Source organism: Eptatretus burgeri, chromosome 1, assembly GCF_056783735.1.
Source record: "Eptatretus burgeri isolate ZD-2024b chromosome 1, Ebu_testis_v1, whole genome shotgun sequence".
NCBI classification, from domain to species: Eukaryota; Metazoa; Chordata; class Myxini; order Myxiniformes; family Myxinidae; genus Eptatretus; species Eptatretus burgeri.
Genome location: NC_140961.1, coordinates 124,210,252 through 124,227,377, shown reverse-complemented (window position 1 = coordinate 124,227,377; position 17,126 = coordinate 124,210,252). Strand labels below are relative to the sequence as shown.

Below are 17,126 nucleotides of genomic sequence, written 5' to 3'. Positions count from 1 at the left end.
GAATGGTGGTGGGTATTGTAGGGGTGATGGTCGAAGGGGATGGGGTGTGAGATCATAGTTGGTTTTGTTGGGGTGATGGTTTATTGGGATTGTGGGAGGGAATGGTGGAGTGGGGCAGTTGGGAGGGGGGTGTGGGATATTGTGGAGTGGGGGGTGGGGGTGGGGTGGGATGGTGGAGGGTATTGTAGGGATTATGGTTGATGGGAATTGTGGAGGGATTATGCAGGGGGTCAGGGGGCGGGGGGGGGCTGTGGGATGGTGGTGGGTATTGTGGAGGTGATGGTTGATGGAGGATTGTGGAGGAGGTGAGAGTGGAGCACATCTTGTGAGGTCAAATCGATCGCCGGCAGGCCAACACAGGTGTTTGATTCACCTTTCAAATCGCCTGTGCATGGACATGTGCTGGTAGCTCGGTAGAGATGGTGTTAGTTTTGAGTGATGGGTGTTTCTTCTGCTTAATTGTGAGGGCATCCTTTCTCAATCGTGATGAATAACCACAAGATCTAGCCATGTCTGTTGTTTCTAACAGTGTTCTGTAAAATGTTATGAGCACAAATATTTTGTAGGCCCGATACAAATACACTCAGGTATTTTGGGCCTTGGTATCTTTCGGATCTTTCGGCCATTGGTGTAGCATGAAACCATCTCGGTTTGTATTACTGAAACAACCAAGGATGCATCAACTCGGCATATTTGCGTAAAATCTGAAATTATTCACCATTTGAGTGAAATCGTCCCGTGATTTAACCCGTAAACAGTACAAATCTGGCAGTCAACTTCCGGGTGTGACGTCACAGCCAAGCGTGAAGAAGAAAATTTCGACTTTTCAACACAAAATTACCTCCTTTATAAATCGGAAACGACGCGTATCTAATTTGTATGGCATTAAGGGATAGATTAGTGTCGAGGTGGTCTGAGCGTATGGGTTCCCCTTTAAGATTTGGATTACTTTTTCACGAGAGGCACTGGAAGGTCTCCCATGAACCTGGGGTTAGGGATTGGGTGAGAGCTGATTGGTTATTCCCTTTTGGGCGTACAGGGAAACCGTCCCATATAAAGGGAGGGGCGCTTTGCGCCTCCCTTGATTTGGTACCAATGAAGAAGTTTGCTGTTAGATTTTGCACCTTCATCACTCCGTAGTGGTTCAGTCTAGCTCATGAGTTCGGATCATTTTGACATGTTCAGATGTAATCAGTTGCCCTGATTTCACTTGTTCATCACGTGTTTGGCTGTTGCGGACAATCGTGCCTCCTATGGTTGATCGATAAATTCCCTTGTGCCACTCCTGTCTTAGGAAGATTTTAATTAGCTCTTTTTTATGCAAGTCTAAGGCTTCTGATGGAGCTGCCACACACACACACACACACACACACACACACACACACACACACACACACACACACACACACACACACACACACACACACACACACACACACACACACACACACACACACACACACACACACACATACTGATGAGACAAATACAGCCACTGAGCTTGGGGGAAGTGATGTCACTTCCTGGGATACTCTGGGTACCAGCGACGTCACAACAATGGCGCCGCTTTCCTCACCGTACTCAGCAGGGAATTTCCTCCTCCCCATGGATGCCAACCTATGGGGATTGTCTCTGCTCTGTCCTTTTAAATGCTGAGGGTGAAGCAAGGAAGCAGAATGAACCATTTTTTTTGAAAAAAAAAGTCTTTGGTATGACTCGGCCGATCTCCCAGACTTGGAGCAAACGCTTTAACCACAACATCACAGAACCTGGTCAGGACATGAATTGTGAGCATGCTAAGCTGTATATAATGGTAATCATATTAATAATAATAATATTGTCATTTGTAATTTTTGTTGCAAACCAATATCTAACTTTTGCTATCACCACCAAGATGTCATTGTCCTTCTCATCTGAGGCAGGAGTTGGAGGGTGACGGATGCTTCAGAGAGGCTGAGTTCCACTTTTTAGAAGCAAGGGAATGGAATCTGGCCGTGAACATGTATAAAACACATGGAATGTGGGAAGAAGCCTTCAGGGTGGGTCACCTTGCACGGACGTACAGCATCTGTGAATGTTCACACAGGCGAGAGTCTTCAGCCTGAATAATTCTGCATTTCGATTTTAATTCTCCTCAAGTATTTTGTGTACACACTCCTGTTTCTTACACACTGCTTGTTCATTTATTTTTTATTCTTTGAATGTTTTGCCTTTAAGAACCATTTTCTTGAAGCAAACAGAGAATACACTGCAAGTATGGATGAACCCCTTTTTCCTGAGTTTTGATTCATGCTTTTTCCCAATAGATTTTTTTTTGTATACCTTGTCGAGGCTCATATGAGAGCTAACACACAACACACAGCAAGGGGGGCATGAGACAAGAGGGGCGGGAGAGGGAAGGACAAAATAGTGGGGAACAGAGACATTAGGAGATCTGTGGAAGGGAGAGGGATGGGGCGGGGAACATGGGGAATACAAGATGGACATTACAGGGACTTTCAGGAAGGAAAGCAGGGAATTTGAAGGAGGTGGGTTTGGGATGGATTAACGGGGGTAAAAATGATCGAGGATTTGAACGGGGGACGATAAGAGATGATGGTGAACAGATGTTTTGAAGGCCAGTAGATAAGAATGGGATTGAACAGAGTGAGGGAGTTTATTCCAAAGGTGGGGAAAAAGAGAAATGAAAGAGTGAAGGTGAGCAGTGAGGCGTGATTTTGGTAGTTTTACCAGAAGGGGGTTGTTGGCGGACATTGAGTGCCCTGTGGAAATATGGTCGGGACAAATCGCAGACAGAGCAGTGGGGCGAGACCGGAGAGGAGACGGTAGAAGACAGAAAGACCACCGACCTGCCTGCGGTGAGAGAGTGAGAGGCCCAAAGACTCAGCCTCATCGCGGGAGATACCAATGATCCGAAATGTCTTGGTTTCCACAGTGTGAAGCCAAGATAGGTGAGAGGCAGGAGAACCAGCCCAGAGGGGAGAGCAGTACTCCATCAGGCTGCGGACGAAAGCTTTGTATGTGGTCAGGAGCTCAGGTGGGCCGAGGAAGGACTTTGCACGACGGAGGATTCCCACTCGGCGACTGGCTTTGGAGGCGAGGTTGGAAATGTGGCTTTCCCAGGAAAGATCATGGCAGATAGTGAGACCCAGAAACTTGAAAGAAAGAACTTCTTCCAAAGGATTGTTGAGAAAGTAGATGGGGTGGGGGGGGGGGTTCCAAACGGTCCTTTTGAAGAGACAAAGTGAGAGTGTGAGATTTGACAGAATTGAAAGGCATATTCCACGTTTTGGACCAGGTTGTGATTTTATCCAGATCTGCAGTGAGCGAAGAAACTGCTGCTTTGCCGGTCTGAGGGATGACAGATGGTACGGCAGAGGGTGGAGTCATCAGCAAAAAGATGAAGAGGAATTTCCAGGGAGTCGGAAACATCATTGATGAAAACCAGAAAAAGAACAGGGCCCAGAATGCTGCCTTGAGAAACTCCAGCCTGGACAGGAAGAGGGGTGAAAGGACTCCATTTAGGGCCACATGTTGGCTGCGACAGGAGAGGAAGTCTGCGAACCGTGAGTGGAGATGGCCTTGTATACCGTAGGAAGAGTTTGGTGAGCAGGGCAGAGTGCCAGACCCTGTCAAAAGCAAGCGATATGTCGAGGGATGTGACTGATTTCATGTCCCTTATTGATGACCTCCATCCATTGTTGGGAGAGCAGAAGCAGCATATCCAGGGCAGAGTCACCTGGTCTGAAACCAAATTGATCATCAGAAATCAAGCCATTGGTGCAGAGGAAGGATTTAATATCTGAAGCGATGATAGATTCCACAACCTTGCTGATGATAGGGAGAAAGCTGATTGGTCTATAGTTGCAGGTATCAGTTTTTGCACCTTTTTGATGCAGAGCAGTAATGTTGGGACACAGAGTCCAGAGACAGTTGGGTGTGACTGGGTCAGGTGTGTACAGAAAGTGATGGGTTTCGGACACAAGATTTCAATGCAAACACCGAGTTTAGACATTCAGCCTTTTCATGTGCGATATCAGCAGTGCGGCCATTTGAGGTAAGTGAGGAGACGTAGGGGGAACATACACCAGAAACAGATTTGATGAGAAGCCACCAGAATTTGGAGAGGGATAGAAGTTTGAGAGTTCAGACTTGAGCTTAGAAGGATGTTGTTTTCTGGCTCTCCTGAGGGTAGATACACACTTGTTCTGAGCTTTATGGAAGGAACTGAGATTACCCTCAGTTGGGTTTGTTTTCCATGAGGCAAAGGCAAGTTGTTTCAGGACAACTGCCTCGTCCCAAGCTTCAGTGAACCCAGGGCGAGAGGAAGGGGAGGACAACTGAAGACGAGATGGGATAAATCTCTGCATGCGGAGAGCAATTTTCTTTGAAAGAACTCCCAGAATGAGTTGATGTTGGAGAAAGTAGCGATGGGAGATTGATTGCTGCTTGGAGACCCTGCCAGTCAGCTTGAGTGAAATGCCAGACGAGACGGCACTGAAGTGATTCTCTGATAACAGCCAGAGAGATGTCCACTTTCACAAGGACGTGGTCAGAAGAACCGATTGGAGCGGGAGAAGAACAGCAGATATTTTCAGGGAAATTTGTCAGAATCATATCCAGAACAGATGGAGTACCATTGGTTGAAATCCGCGTCAGGAAGTTGACCGATTGAGTCAGTCCCAATGAGTCGCAGAAGTCTTTTGCTGAAGTGCCATGACAGGTGAGAGAGGTACCCACACCCAGCCAACTGGCATGATGGCAATTAAAGTCACCACATATGAGGAAGAGAGAGTTTGGATGAGAAGATAGAAGTTGGTCCATGTTTTCAGATATTGAGGTATAAATGGAGTCATCACTGTTTGGTGGACGGTACAACACACAAATAAACATGAGGTGGGAGTGGAGGGGAAGCCGTAGCCAGCGGTATTCCTGGGGTTGTGGGGGAGTGATGGCAGTGCATGGAGAGCGAGCAATGGAGTCTTTGATGAAGAGAGCAACTCCTCCACCAGGACGAGGCTCAGGTTTGTCAAACCGGAGGAGGGAGTAACCAGGGAGAGATGCTAGGGAGTCAGAGACGTCTTGAGGGAGGAAAGTTTCTGTTTGGCAGATTATGTCTGGTTTGTCAATGGCAACCTGTATGGAAAGATCTGCAAGGTTTGAGTGAAAGCCCCAGATATTTGAGGTCCACACTGTTAATGAAGAGTGAGGGGAGGAGGCTTTGGATGCAGGGAATGGGAGGGGAGGGGGAGGGTAGGACAAGGGAGGAGGGGGGGTAAGGAGAGTTGTTGAAAGAGTGTCGGGGATTGCAGAATAGTTCGGGGAGGGGGCCGGATGAGGAGGAGAAAAGGCTCTTTGGTGCTGGGGGAGGGGGGGGCAAAGAGAGGGGGCAGAAGGCAGTTGAGGATTTGAGGAGATGGAGTGATTATATGGAGGTGATAGGGCAGGGGAAGGAGGCAGGTTTGTGGATGTGGGGGGAGGCAACTTTGAGAAGGGTGAGTGAGGGGAGTGAATGGTGGGAGAAGGATGAGTGGGGAGAGTTGAGCAGGGAGTTTTTGAGAAAGGTGAGAGGGAAGCTTGGAGGGGGAAGAGTGTGATGGTTGCTTTGAGAGTGAGGTGTGAGAGGGGTGAGTTGGCACTGAAGTTGGAAAAAAGAATGGTTGATGGAAAGCAAACATTCATCACAAACTGGGGTGTAAATTTTTTTTTCGGTCAGAGATGCGATTAAGGGCATTTATTGATGGATCCAATGAAGGTGACTTAAGAGAATGGAGAGAAGAAACGCTGTAACAGTTGGATTTTTTTAAGGCAAGGTATGAGGGAAAGGTCGAATTTGGAGCCGTCTGTTGAAATAGAAAAAGAGTAGTGAATAATGATACAGTGATGAGAACCACACGTGTGAAAGAGGAAGATGAATCATTATAAGAGATCGTTTTTATTATTATTGTTGTTATTATTATTATTGTTATTATTATTATTATTATTATTGTTTGAGGGTTTTCATCAGATTAGGTAATGGAAAGGTTTTAGAAAAAATCGTTAGGTGAATGGTGAATTTGGATCGGTAATCGCAGAGGGTGGAAACAGATCGCATGGTTATAGGAGAAGCATGTGACTATGGGAGGTGTATAGTCAAAAGTGACTTTGTTTACTTAATTATTTTAAATAAGGATTGCTTAAGATTCAGAAAAGGGAAAGTTGAAGTAAAATCGTGGAGGTGTATGGTGAATTTGGAACGGTAAACGCAGAGTGAAGCTGATGGATCGATGAAATTTACCAGGAAGAGGGGAGAGAGCCACGTGGTTACAGGAGGTATTGAGATCAAAAGGATACAAGGAAAATTATTAATTTTTGATGGTATTTTGAAGATTAGGTAAGATTCAGGAATGGAAGTTTGTAGAAAGAAATCGTGAAGGTAATGGTGAGAGTGGGTCAGCTCAAGTAGAAGAAAGATGGTGAGCCAGCAGAAGGAGGAAGAAGAAGAAGAAAAAGAAGGAGGAGGAGGATCGGGACTTGTGGGTATGGTTTTTTTTTTGGTTGATTTTTTTAATTAAATTTAAGACAAGAAACAGAGTGTTTTAGTTGGGAGGGACAGGGGACGTTGGGAAAGTGGGGAAAATAGGAATTGAAGGTAATAGGGAGAGAATACAAATAAAAACGATCGCACATCGAGAGGGGAATGATGGGTCGGCCTCAAGGAATCTGTTAAGACAAGGTGGACGAAAACTCACAAAACAGCACGATTTTTGAAATTATTTGTTGAATCATTTCTGACAGTGCTTAAAAAAAAACTTTAAAGAGTGTTCTGCTGGATTGTGAAAATCTGTCAGGAGCTAGTTAGCTATCATGTGCAGCCTGTGGCTACTGGTTGCATTTTTTTTCTGGGGGTGCAGCTGTGCCACTGATGCAGTGCCCTCTATTATCAGTACACTGGTACTCATTTTACTGACTGCAGAAGGATGACAGGTTGAGTCAACCCCATGCTATTGATTCAACCAAAGACAGGGGTTCAAACTTAAGACCCTACGATATTAAGCCAGCCACCTTAACCGTTAAGCCAACACCAGGCTTTGCTGTCAGGAAAGCAAGCTTAAGGTCAAAAATTAAGTTTTGATAGTAGGTTTCCTGATTATTATTATTATTATTATTATTATTATTATTATTATTATTTTCATTGAGGCATCAAGTTGACTTTGTTGCACTCATGTTTTTTTCATCAGTAATTATGACCACACATTTTCCCGTTCATTTGGAATGGTAATCCCCAAATAACAATGAAAGCATTGAATCTGTTTTTCTTTCACGACACAAAGATACAAGCTTCATTCTTGAATAGGATGCATGTTTATGCGTTTCTGTTTTTCAATTTGATAGTCTGCTGTCTTTGTCTGCCACCCTAGGTGGCTCAGACTCATGGCGGGCCAGCCAGCACAGAGAACGTAGCCTACCTGTGGGCAAAGAGTTTAGGTGGAGACCTGGCCATTAACCTTCTTAAAAAATTGGGCTCCTTGGAAAAGGCCATCGACTGTGCAGCAAATCAAGGGTGAGGTTTTCATCTTGATGAAGCAACACTGAGGAATCACTTTCTGCTGACAGCCTTGCTCATTTGTGCTCTCTTTTTTTCTGTCTGTTGAACATTATCTCTGTACAATTATGCTCTCATGTTTCACGTCAAGTATGGTGAAGCATTGTCGTCATCTTGAATAGAGCGATTTTTTCCATTACGTGTCTCTTCTGCCATTCATTGGCAAACCCGCCCTCTGTGTTTTGTTTTTTTCTTTTCAATCTGCTCCCTTGCACTCTTTGCTATCTTGTAACCCAATGCTGTTTATAAAGCCTCTTCATTTGTTTTCACACTCACACACACAAAACGCAATGGAAATCAGCATTGTTAAAAAAAAATCATGATTATTGTAAAATATGCACTTTGATATAATGTAGCGTCATGTATGAAGATCTCACCTCATCTGTTATGCTTTCAGTCACATCAGAGGAGTAATTATGAAGGGTGGGTTTCAAGGGAAATTCTGAAGGGTTCTAACAGGTTATAGGGGGTCTTAAAGGGTAATTCTAAAGAGTTCTAAAGGGTAATTGAAAAGGGTAATTATAAAGGAAAATTCTAAAGGGCAGTTACAAAGGGTAATTATAAAGGGAAATTCTGAAGGGTATTTATGAAGGGAAATTCTAAAGGGTAATTGTAAAGGGTAATTATAAAGGGAAATTCTAAAGGATAATTGCAAAGGGTAATTATAAAGGGGATTTCTAAAGGGAAATTCTAAAGAGTTCTAATGGGTTCTGGAGGGTCAAAAGGGTAATTATAATGTGTTCTGAAGGGTGATTCTAAAGTGTTCTAAAGGGTAATTGTAAACTGTTCGAAAAGGTAATTCTAAAGTGTTCTAAAGGTAATTCCAAAGTGTTCTCAAGGGTAATTCCAAAGTGTTCTAAAGGGTAATTCCAAAGTGTTATAAAGGGTGATTCTAAAGTGTTATAAAGGGTGATTCTAAAGTGTTATAAAGAGTGATTCTAAAGTGTTATAAAGGGTGATTCTGAAGTGTTATAAAGGGTAATTCTAAAGTGTTCTAAAGGGTAATTTTAAAGTGTTCTAAAGGGTAATTCTAAAGTGTTCTAAAGGGTAATTTTAAAGTGTTCTAAAGGGTAATTCCAAAGTGTTCTAAAGGGTAATTCCAAAGTGTTCTAAAGGGTAATTCCAAAGTGTTATAAAGGGTGATTCTAAAGTGTTTTAAATGTTAATTCCAAAGTGTTATAAAGGGTGATTCTAAAGTGTTTTAAATGTTAATTCCAAAGGGGGGTTCCAAAGGGGTTCCTTCGGGGTTCCAAAGGGTAATTCCATAAGGTAATTCTAAAAGGGTTTAAAGGGTAATTCTAATTGGTTTCATTCATTTCTGCGCTTTGCCTATTTCATAGTAAAAATGTCAAACTGAACCGTTTCCTTCGGACACTGGTGTGACTTTTTTTAAGGCACCCACAATTTGCCTTTGGGCATCCCCAATAAAATAAATCAAAATTACAAAACATGGGTGCCCTGTGGGCCACCCTAAAAAATAAAAACTTAATGCGGAGTTAACTTACTTATTGTGACCAAACAATTTTTTTTTGTTCAGAGAATTTGAATTTGCATTTGATCTGCTGAAAGGGGCGACAAAGAGCAAACTTCCAGACATCCATTTGAAGTATGCAGTTTCACTCAAGAATCAGGTACAGTATTTTAATCTACTGAAATACAACACCATCATCAAAATTCTATGTTTTAACTTGGTTCTCCATTATCTGTACATCTTTAACTTGTGCATCTTTCATTGATGATAACTAGTTACAAAAGACCTTGATGTCGAATACAGAACTTAGTGATGTTGTATAGTTGGCAAATGTGCATATTTGGAATTTTCTGTTTCTTGATTCCCACAGGGAAAGTTTAAACAAGCGGAAGAGGAGTTTATAAAAACGGGAAAACCAAAGGAAGCAGTTCTTATGTAAGTTTTGCATCATACAAAGAGCTAATACACTTTTGCGATGCAAATCTCACATTTTCATTTTGTTTACATCAAATGCATGATCTAAAAGATTGTCTGGGTCATTTGGAGTTGATCTCTTTTGCTTTTAGTGTTTTATTTTGAAAGTACAGTATAGTGGACATTTGTGATGCAGAATTGAGTAATTTTTCAGACCACCTCTCTGAGCAGATATTCAAATTACTGGGACTCAGAAGATTAAATTAATGATAGTAATAATATAAATATAAAATTTTTGAACATACTTAATGCAGCAAATTTCTCTCTTCTCTCTTCTGCCACAGCCACGGGAGTGTAGTGTCCAACAATGAAATTGATCATTAGATAAGGCCAAGTGTAAACACTGTGTTGACACATCGCTCTCTTCAGAGTTCGGGGCAGGAATTTGGAACTTGGTCATGGTATCAGCGATACCATACCTTGTTTACTTGTTGTCGAAATACATTATTGTGAGTTATTTGACATCCACTAGCTAAAGCTAGCAGTTCGATTCCTAATTTAATCTCTATCCGAGGGATGTCACACTTTGTGATATAGTGTTCCCATGTGATATAGTGTGATATTGTGATATCGTGTTCACTATTCCCACATCAGGAATAGGAGCAGGCTATTCCCACATCAGGATTCTTCTTCTTCTTCTTCCATTGGCTGCTCCCGTTAGGGGTCACCACAGCGGATCATCCGTCTGATCCGCATAGTGATTTGGCACATGTTTTACGCCGGATGCCCTTCCTGGTGCAACCCTGGTCGCCTTCTTGCGACACAGGGATATGGTACACCTATTTTAACCGGGGTATACACCGGCCCAGTACACTGGTACTCACTTCGCCGACCTCGGAAGGATGACAGGCTGAGTCAACCCCCTGGTGTATTAATTCAGTGACCCAACGGGGCTTGAACTCAGGACCTTTTGGATCCCAAGCCGCTGCCCTAACCACTGCGCCAACACCAGGATTCCCACATCAGGAATAGCAGATGGCTATTCCCACACCAGGGAATGTCTCATTTGATACATTAATGCGAAATAGCCCAATCTTATCGGTATTGTAAACATGATGTGGCAAGTCCTCTGCAATAAACTTTGGAAATTCCTCGTTAAAAAAAAATTCCCAAGGCAATCACTTTTGCACTGGCACTTTCTCCGATGCAAGATGAAGACCATGACAAATCATATTCTGGATCACCCATCTTGAACTTGCTTTGGTGCATTGAAATCAGAAGAAGAAGAAAGTAATTTATTTTTGTGAATATGATACTTTTCCTGATGCGTAAGCTAGACATTCATTCATCGAAATTCAACTTCATGTGAGGCACATCCTCAAGTGGAAATTGTATTCTCAAAATTTGTCTTAGCAATGAGTCCTTTCAACAAGAGTCCACTGTATTTCTCATGTTGTAACAGTGGATGCCTTACTTCAGTCACACTTTACCCTTATGACAAATTTAGGTACATTGACCATCAAGAATGGGACACTGCACAACGTGTTGCAGAAGCTCACGATCCCAGCAGCATTCCCGAAGTGCTGGTAGGGCAGGCCCATGCGGCTTTGAAGCAAAAGGATTTTTCCCGTGCCGAGTCCTATCTGCTTCGTGCACAAAGACCTGAGCTTGCTGTGATGTATTACAAGGTCAGTCCTTATATGCATTAGTGCTTGAGAATAAAAACATGGCTGGAGTATAAAAAGAACAATAACCTTAGCACAATGCTTCAAAAGCTGCCTTTTTGGTACTTTTGATTCAGGAGGCTGGCCTGTGGAGTGATGCCTTGAGAATATGCAAGGAATACATTCCCAACATGTTTGAGCAACTTCAAGTAGAATTCAAGCAGAGTGCACAAAAGGGTGGATCGAGGTTAGTGTCAATTTCAGCACTTAAATCAGCTATATTTAACACTATGTTCTTCTGCAGTATACTTGTATGCATTTTCTTTGTTCTCCATCCCTCCCCTCCATTCTGCACTACACATCATTGTTCCTCACTGTGCTGTTCCTTCATCACTGTGTTGTCTCTCATCTCATTGTTCTGCACTGAATAGTCCTTCACCTCACCATTCTCTGCTCCATTTTTCCCTCATCTTTTAATTCTGCACATCATTGTCAATCAACTCGCGATTGGCACAATGTTGTCTCTCACCTTGCCATGTTGCGTAGTTATTAATTATGTATTCCCCTTCACCTTTATGCAGTGTAGTCCCTCATCACACGTTTCTGCACAGAATCATTCCATATTGCACCATTCTCAACCATGTTTTTCCTCCCCAGATTGTTTCGTGCCGCATTTCCTCGCATTGCTCTGTTCTGCCCACAGTTCATACTCTTTCATTCAGTGGCATTGTTCAATGGTGAATTAAGTAAATAAATAAATATGATTTTGCTTGTGTAGGTTGACTTGTTGATGCAGAGAAAAAATATTTTCAGGATTGCTGCAGGAATGCTGGAACAGGGCCATGAGTATGAAAAATCAGGACAGTATGACCATGCAGTTGACTGCTACCTGCAGCTACAGCTACCAAACAATCCTGCCCTCACAGAAAAGAGCTGGGTGAAGGTAAAACTCGACGTGTGCTCAGGTCATGCTTCTCACTATTGCACGGTACTCTGAAAGATGTAATTTCAAGGAATTTTAAATGTTTTGTAACATCACTTCCATAACTTCAAGACATCCTGATGTGGAAAGGCCGCCACAACAATTGCACATCATGATGTCCAGAGGAAATACTACACCCTGGTCATGATGTGTGTCTGTTTATTGCCATGCTTGGGGTTCAGTAATGAAACCCAGTTTGCATCTCAATGTGGGCTCAGCTGTTAATCCCTCTCCCTCCCCTTGCCTGCCTCACTTTTGTCTTTTCTCTCCAGCCCATGCCCTCCCACCTCCAGCTCATGACCTCTCACCCCCAGCCCACGACCTCTCACCCACAGCACACAATCTTCCACAAACAGCTTTAACTATCTCAAACCCTCCAGCCCATATCCTCCCACCGCCACCAATGTCATCCCACCCCTTGTCCAGCACCTACCCCCCCCTCCACTAAGCTCAAATTCCTTCCCCTTCATGAACAGGATGGATCTCAAAAATTTTGATGTCTTCGTTTTAACATCACATCTCTCTCCTTTAAGTCTGTTGTTGCTATTCCAGATATTGTGTGTGGAAAAGAAAAATTCCTTTCACAGGATGTCCCCGACTCTTTTGTGTATGTCACTAGCTATTCTTTCTTCCATTTTGACAAGCCTAACCTCTGCTCTAGTGGTGTGATTGCTGCTGTTTATTTCAAGAACTCCATCCCCTACTGTCCATGCTGTGCACTTAACATTTCAAACCCACTGAAGTCCCTCTGACTATGCAGTCTGTTACAAAACTACATCATGTTTATCTGTGCGGTACTCATGATGATGACTTTTCATACACCTTTTTCAACGAACATGATCACATGGACCAATGAGTAAACACCCATTCTAACGTTTATCTTCCTCATTCCTGGAAATTTAAAGTGTTACCATGCCAGCTTGCTGGGATTTATCGCTTCACAAATCAACCATGGCATTGCAATAAAGGCCCTGCCCTCTATGACTCGGTGAATTTGGCCAAATCTACAAAGTTACCAATAAGGATCGCCGTAACCTTTCCTCTCACAAAAGTATTTGTCTTCCATTTTTGCAGCTCATATTGACTCTGCTTTAACAAAACTCTCTGTCTCTGTCTGTCTGTCTTTCTCTGTCTCTCTCTTGCTCTCTGTATGTCTGTCTCTCTCTGTCTCTCTCTGTCTCTGTCACCATGTCTCTGTCTCTCTCTCTCTCTGTCTCTCTCTGTCTCTCTCTGTCTCTCTCTGTCTCCATGTCTCTGTCTCCATGTATCTGTCTCCATGCATCTCTCTGTCTCCATGTATCTCTCTGTCTCCATGGATCTCTCTGTCTCCATGGATCTCTCTGTCTCCATGCATCTCTCTGTCTCCATGCATCTCTCTCTCTCTCTCTCTCTCTCTCTCTCTCTCTCTCTCTCTCTCTCTCTCTCTCTCTCTCTCTCTCTCTCTGTCTCTGTCTCTGTCTCTGTCTCTGTCTCTGTCTCTGTCTCTGTCTCTGTCTCTGTCTCTGTCTCTGTCTCTGTGTCTGTCTGTCTGTCTGTCTCTCTCGCTCTCAGTCTCCATGCATATCTCTCTCTGTGTCTGTGTCTGTTTGTCTGTCTGCCTGTCTCTCTCTCGCTCTCTGTCTCCATGCATATCTCTCTCTCTGTCTCTGTCTGTCTCTCTCTCTCTCTCTCTCTCTCTCTCTCTCTCTCTCTCTCTCTCTCTCTCTCTCTCTCTCTCTCTCTCTGTCTCTCTCTCTCTCTCTCTCTCTCTCTCTCTCTCTCTCTCTCTCTCTCTCTCTCTCTCTCTCTTTCTACCTCTATTACCCCACATGCTCAAAGGGTAAAACGGGGTTAAGCAATTGGTTCACTTCTGTCTGGCTACAAACTTCAGTTTATGATCGAGGAACAACTTTATTTTTAATTGAATGTTATATTTCGAACACGAATCAGAACATGAACCGGAACACGAACCTGTAGTTTAGCAATACTTTGACTGAATTTGTCCTGATCGCACATGCACAGAGAGGAGTAAGAGATATATATATATATATATATATATATATATATATATATATATATATATATATATATATATATATATATATATATATATATATATATTTTTTTTTTGCCTGTCTGGCAGTGAAACAAAGTTTAAACTAATTCTAAACATGAAACGTACTGTTTTTTTTAAGGGCGTCAAAAAGGACACAAACAACAGGGACAAATAGCTAATGTAACATGTCATATAAGGTGGTTTAAAAATATGCTGTTTCAACGGCAGTAAACTTCAACAGAAAATTTCTGCAGCATTTAAATTTTTTTTATCTTATTTCATTTGATTTATATATTTGAACACAAATCGCCTTTTTGGCACTTTCCAAACATTCCGTTTCGCAGTACTTGGAAAAAATATTCATGCCCTGAGTGTAGAGTATTAACAAGAAAGGCTGTGAAAATCAGCATTAATGCCATCTCATGCCCTGAGAGCAGCATAACTGTTTTAGATTCTGCATTTTGACAAATATGGCGGCACCTAGCACTTTGTTTGTTTAATGCATCTTTTTCTCAAAGATTGTTCCAAAATCGTCATTTTCTCTGAGAGGAGTTGGCAGAAGGTTGGATATTGCTCAAATGCATGGATAAACCTCGATGGCAACAAAAAAAGCATCTCAGCGCAGCATTGTCAACTCTGGATTGTTTCGTTTGACTCATCCGCTTTGTGTGGTTACCATTGTGCCTGTTATGCGAGGTTCACAAACAAAGCGAGCTTAGTTCATGCTTGAAAATGCAACACAAGAGTTTAAAAGACTCTTCATATGTCCTTTTTCTCAAGACTGCGTTGGGTAAGGTGTTCTATGAACTCTCGAGTTACCTCTGTCTCTGTCACTGTCTTTCTTTATGCACAGGTTTATCTCATCTCTTCTGCAGCTCTTATATACATCCTCTTGGCCATGGCACATTAAATTCTGTGAAGAAGCAATAGCGATGAAGCAGCTTGATTTTTTTTTTTGTTTTTGAATGGAAAGATAACCTGACCAAAGATAACCCTCAGTCATTTTGCAAGGCTTGCAGTAAGTGTGTGCCGATCCACAGGTGAATGAGACAATGTATTTTAGCTCATCTTGAAGCTGAACTCTGCAACATTTCTCATTCCTCAAACCAACCTGCTCTGTTTGCCTTAATTAATTGCCTGTGGCATACGAAGCTACATCCATACCTGGCTTCTTCCATTCATGCAGTTAATGCATTGCTATCAATGGAAACCTCCCTTGTCTCAGTGGAGGCTGTATTACTCCAAAGGCAGTGCATTAGGCCCAGTTTTGTTCTCCATATGCATTATCAATGTCCCTGATGCTGTGGAAACCCTTGCTTCCTTTTTACCGATGACTCAATATTATGTCGTGCAGTACCACATCCCACTGTCAGACGGAGAGCAACTGTATCATTCTCTACGATCTGGAAATGATGAGATGCTGGTCTCATAAGTGGAACATCTGTCAATTGTAGCAAATCTCACAGTCACACCCTGTTGCACTGGAAGAATCGTTAAAATAACCCATATATTCCAATGGTCATCTATTAGGTTTGGACTGTTTGGACTCAGTCAGCAATAACCTCTTCTGGGTTGACCGTTTAGCATAGTTGGCCTTCAAAGCCAGCCACAGACTGGGCATCCTCCATCGTTTCAAGTCATTCCTTGAAAAAAAATCAGATGTCACTGGCATCTCCCACAATGAGGCCGAAGCACAATGCCTGTTGCTTTCACATCGCAGACAAATCGGTGGCCTCTGATTTTTTTTTTTGATTTTTTTACCGTCCCTCTTCCTAACTTGCTTTCTCTGTGCCCTCTCAGTCCTCCAACCATCCCCAGTCCCTCTGGGACATGTTTTTCCATGAACACTTTCCATCTTGAAATTCAAAAATCCAGGCTCACTGCTTATCTCCACTCCTTCTCCCACCTGCAGAACCACGTTTCTGAGTCAATTCAATTTCACTTTTCTTTGCAGTTAACAATATAGCACCATCTCCTGTCCCCCTACCCATGAGCCCTTCCATCCACAGTGTTCCTCACTGAACTCGATCCTCTCTTTTTTTTCAGGTATCTGTTTCCTTCTTTCTATTTATTCACATCCTTGCTTATTGTCTGTTGTTTTACTTCCCCATTTTCAATGCATTACCATCAGTCCTCCATCACCCCATTCTTCCTTGAGCCTAGATGTTGCATCAAGTAATTCGTCCAAAACCATTCAATTACTGTACTCTTCTGCATGTAACAACAACAAAAAAAAAACGCATGAAAGTTTCACCCCCTGGGGCTTGTCGTATTACAAAATTGTCGAAGTCGTTATTTTCTCCACTGATTGAGTATATCATAGTTTAGATTTAGAAGATGACATTGATTATATTTGTAGAGGTAAGGAAGACTTTTCTCAACAACACAATCCGCTGTTTTGTTTTTGCTGATTTTAATGACCAATGGTTCTGTGCAAGGCGGTGGAGCTCGCACTCAAGTTTTTAAGCAGAGAACGAGGGGTGGAAGTCACATGTCTGGTGGCTCAGCGTCTTGTGGAGACGAAGAAGCCTGCTGCGGTATGTTATTTAAATTTTTTTTTTAATTATGTTGCCTTTTCTTTTCGATTCAAGGTTTTTCTGCCCTGCTTTTTCATCTTTCATGTAAACAGCTATACATCACATCAGCAAATGAAATGCAAATCGTAAAACATGCACTGCTTTTGAATTAGTAAGAGGTGTGAAAATTCATTTCTCCCTGTTGAGCGGCCAGTCATTGACTAGATATCGGTTCAAATTGGACTGCTTTGACAATGCAGTGTAGAAGGAGTGTTGGGTTTATTATGTACAACGGCCTGCAAAAGTATTCACCCCCTTCCAAAGTTTTCACATTTTGATGCTATCTGAGCTTATTTCATGATGCTTTCAAATCAACCTTAATGTATCATCTTCATAAACTACTTCAAAGTGATAAAGTTTAAAAAAAAGAAGCAGATAAAATGTGAATAAGTTTGATTA

General features: G+C 42.5%; 1 protein-coding gene across 2 annotated transcripts in view; it reads left to right on the top strand.

The window, feature by feature from the left end:
* The window catches only part of IFT172 (intraflagellar transport 172), a 445,633-nt gene that overhangs the window by 274,378 nt on the left and 154,129 nt on the right, over positions 1–17,126 (top strand). For both annotated transcript variants that reach the window (XM_085896864.1, XM_085896871.1), the window contains exons 29-36: positions 1,923–2,039; positions 7,401–7,543; positions 9,123–9,216; positions 9,427–9,491; positions 10,978–11,158; positions 11,272–11,381; positions 11,948–12,077; positions 16,590–16,688. In XM_085896864.1, the coding sequence (XP_085752990.1) occupies positions 1,923–2,039; positions 7,401–7,543; positions 9,123–9,216; positions 9,427–9,491; positions 10,978–11,158; positions 11,272–11,381; positions 11,948–12,077; positions 16,590–16,688 (939 nt within the window). The remainder of the gene's footprint in view (positions 1–1,922; positions 2,040–7,400; positions 7,544–9,122; positions 9,217–9,426; positions 9,492–10,977; positions 11,159–11,271; positions 11,382–11,947; positions 12,078–16,589; positions 16,689–17,126) is intronic.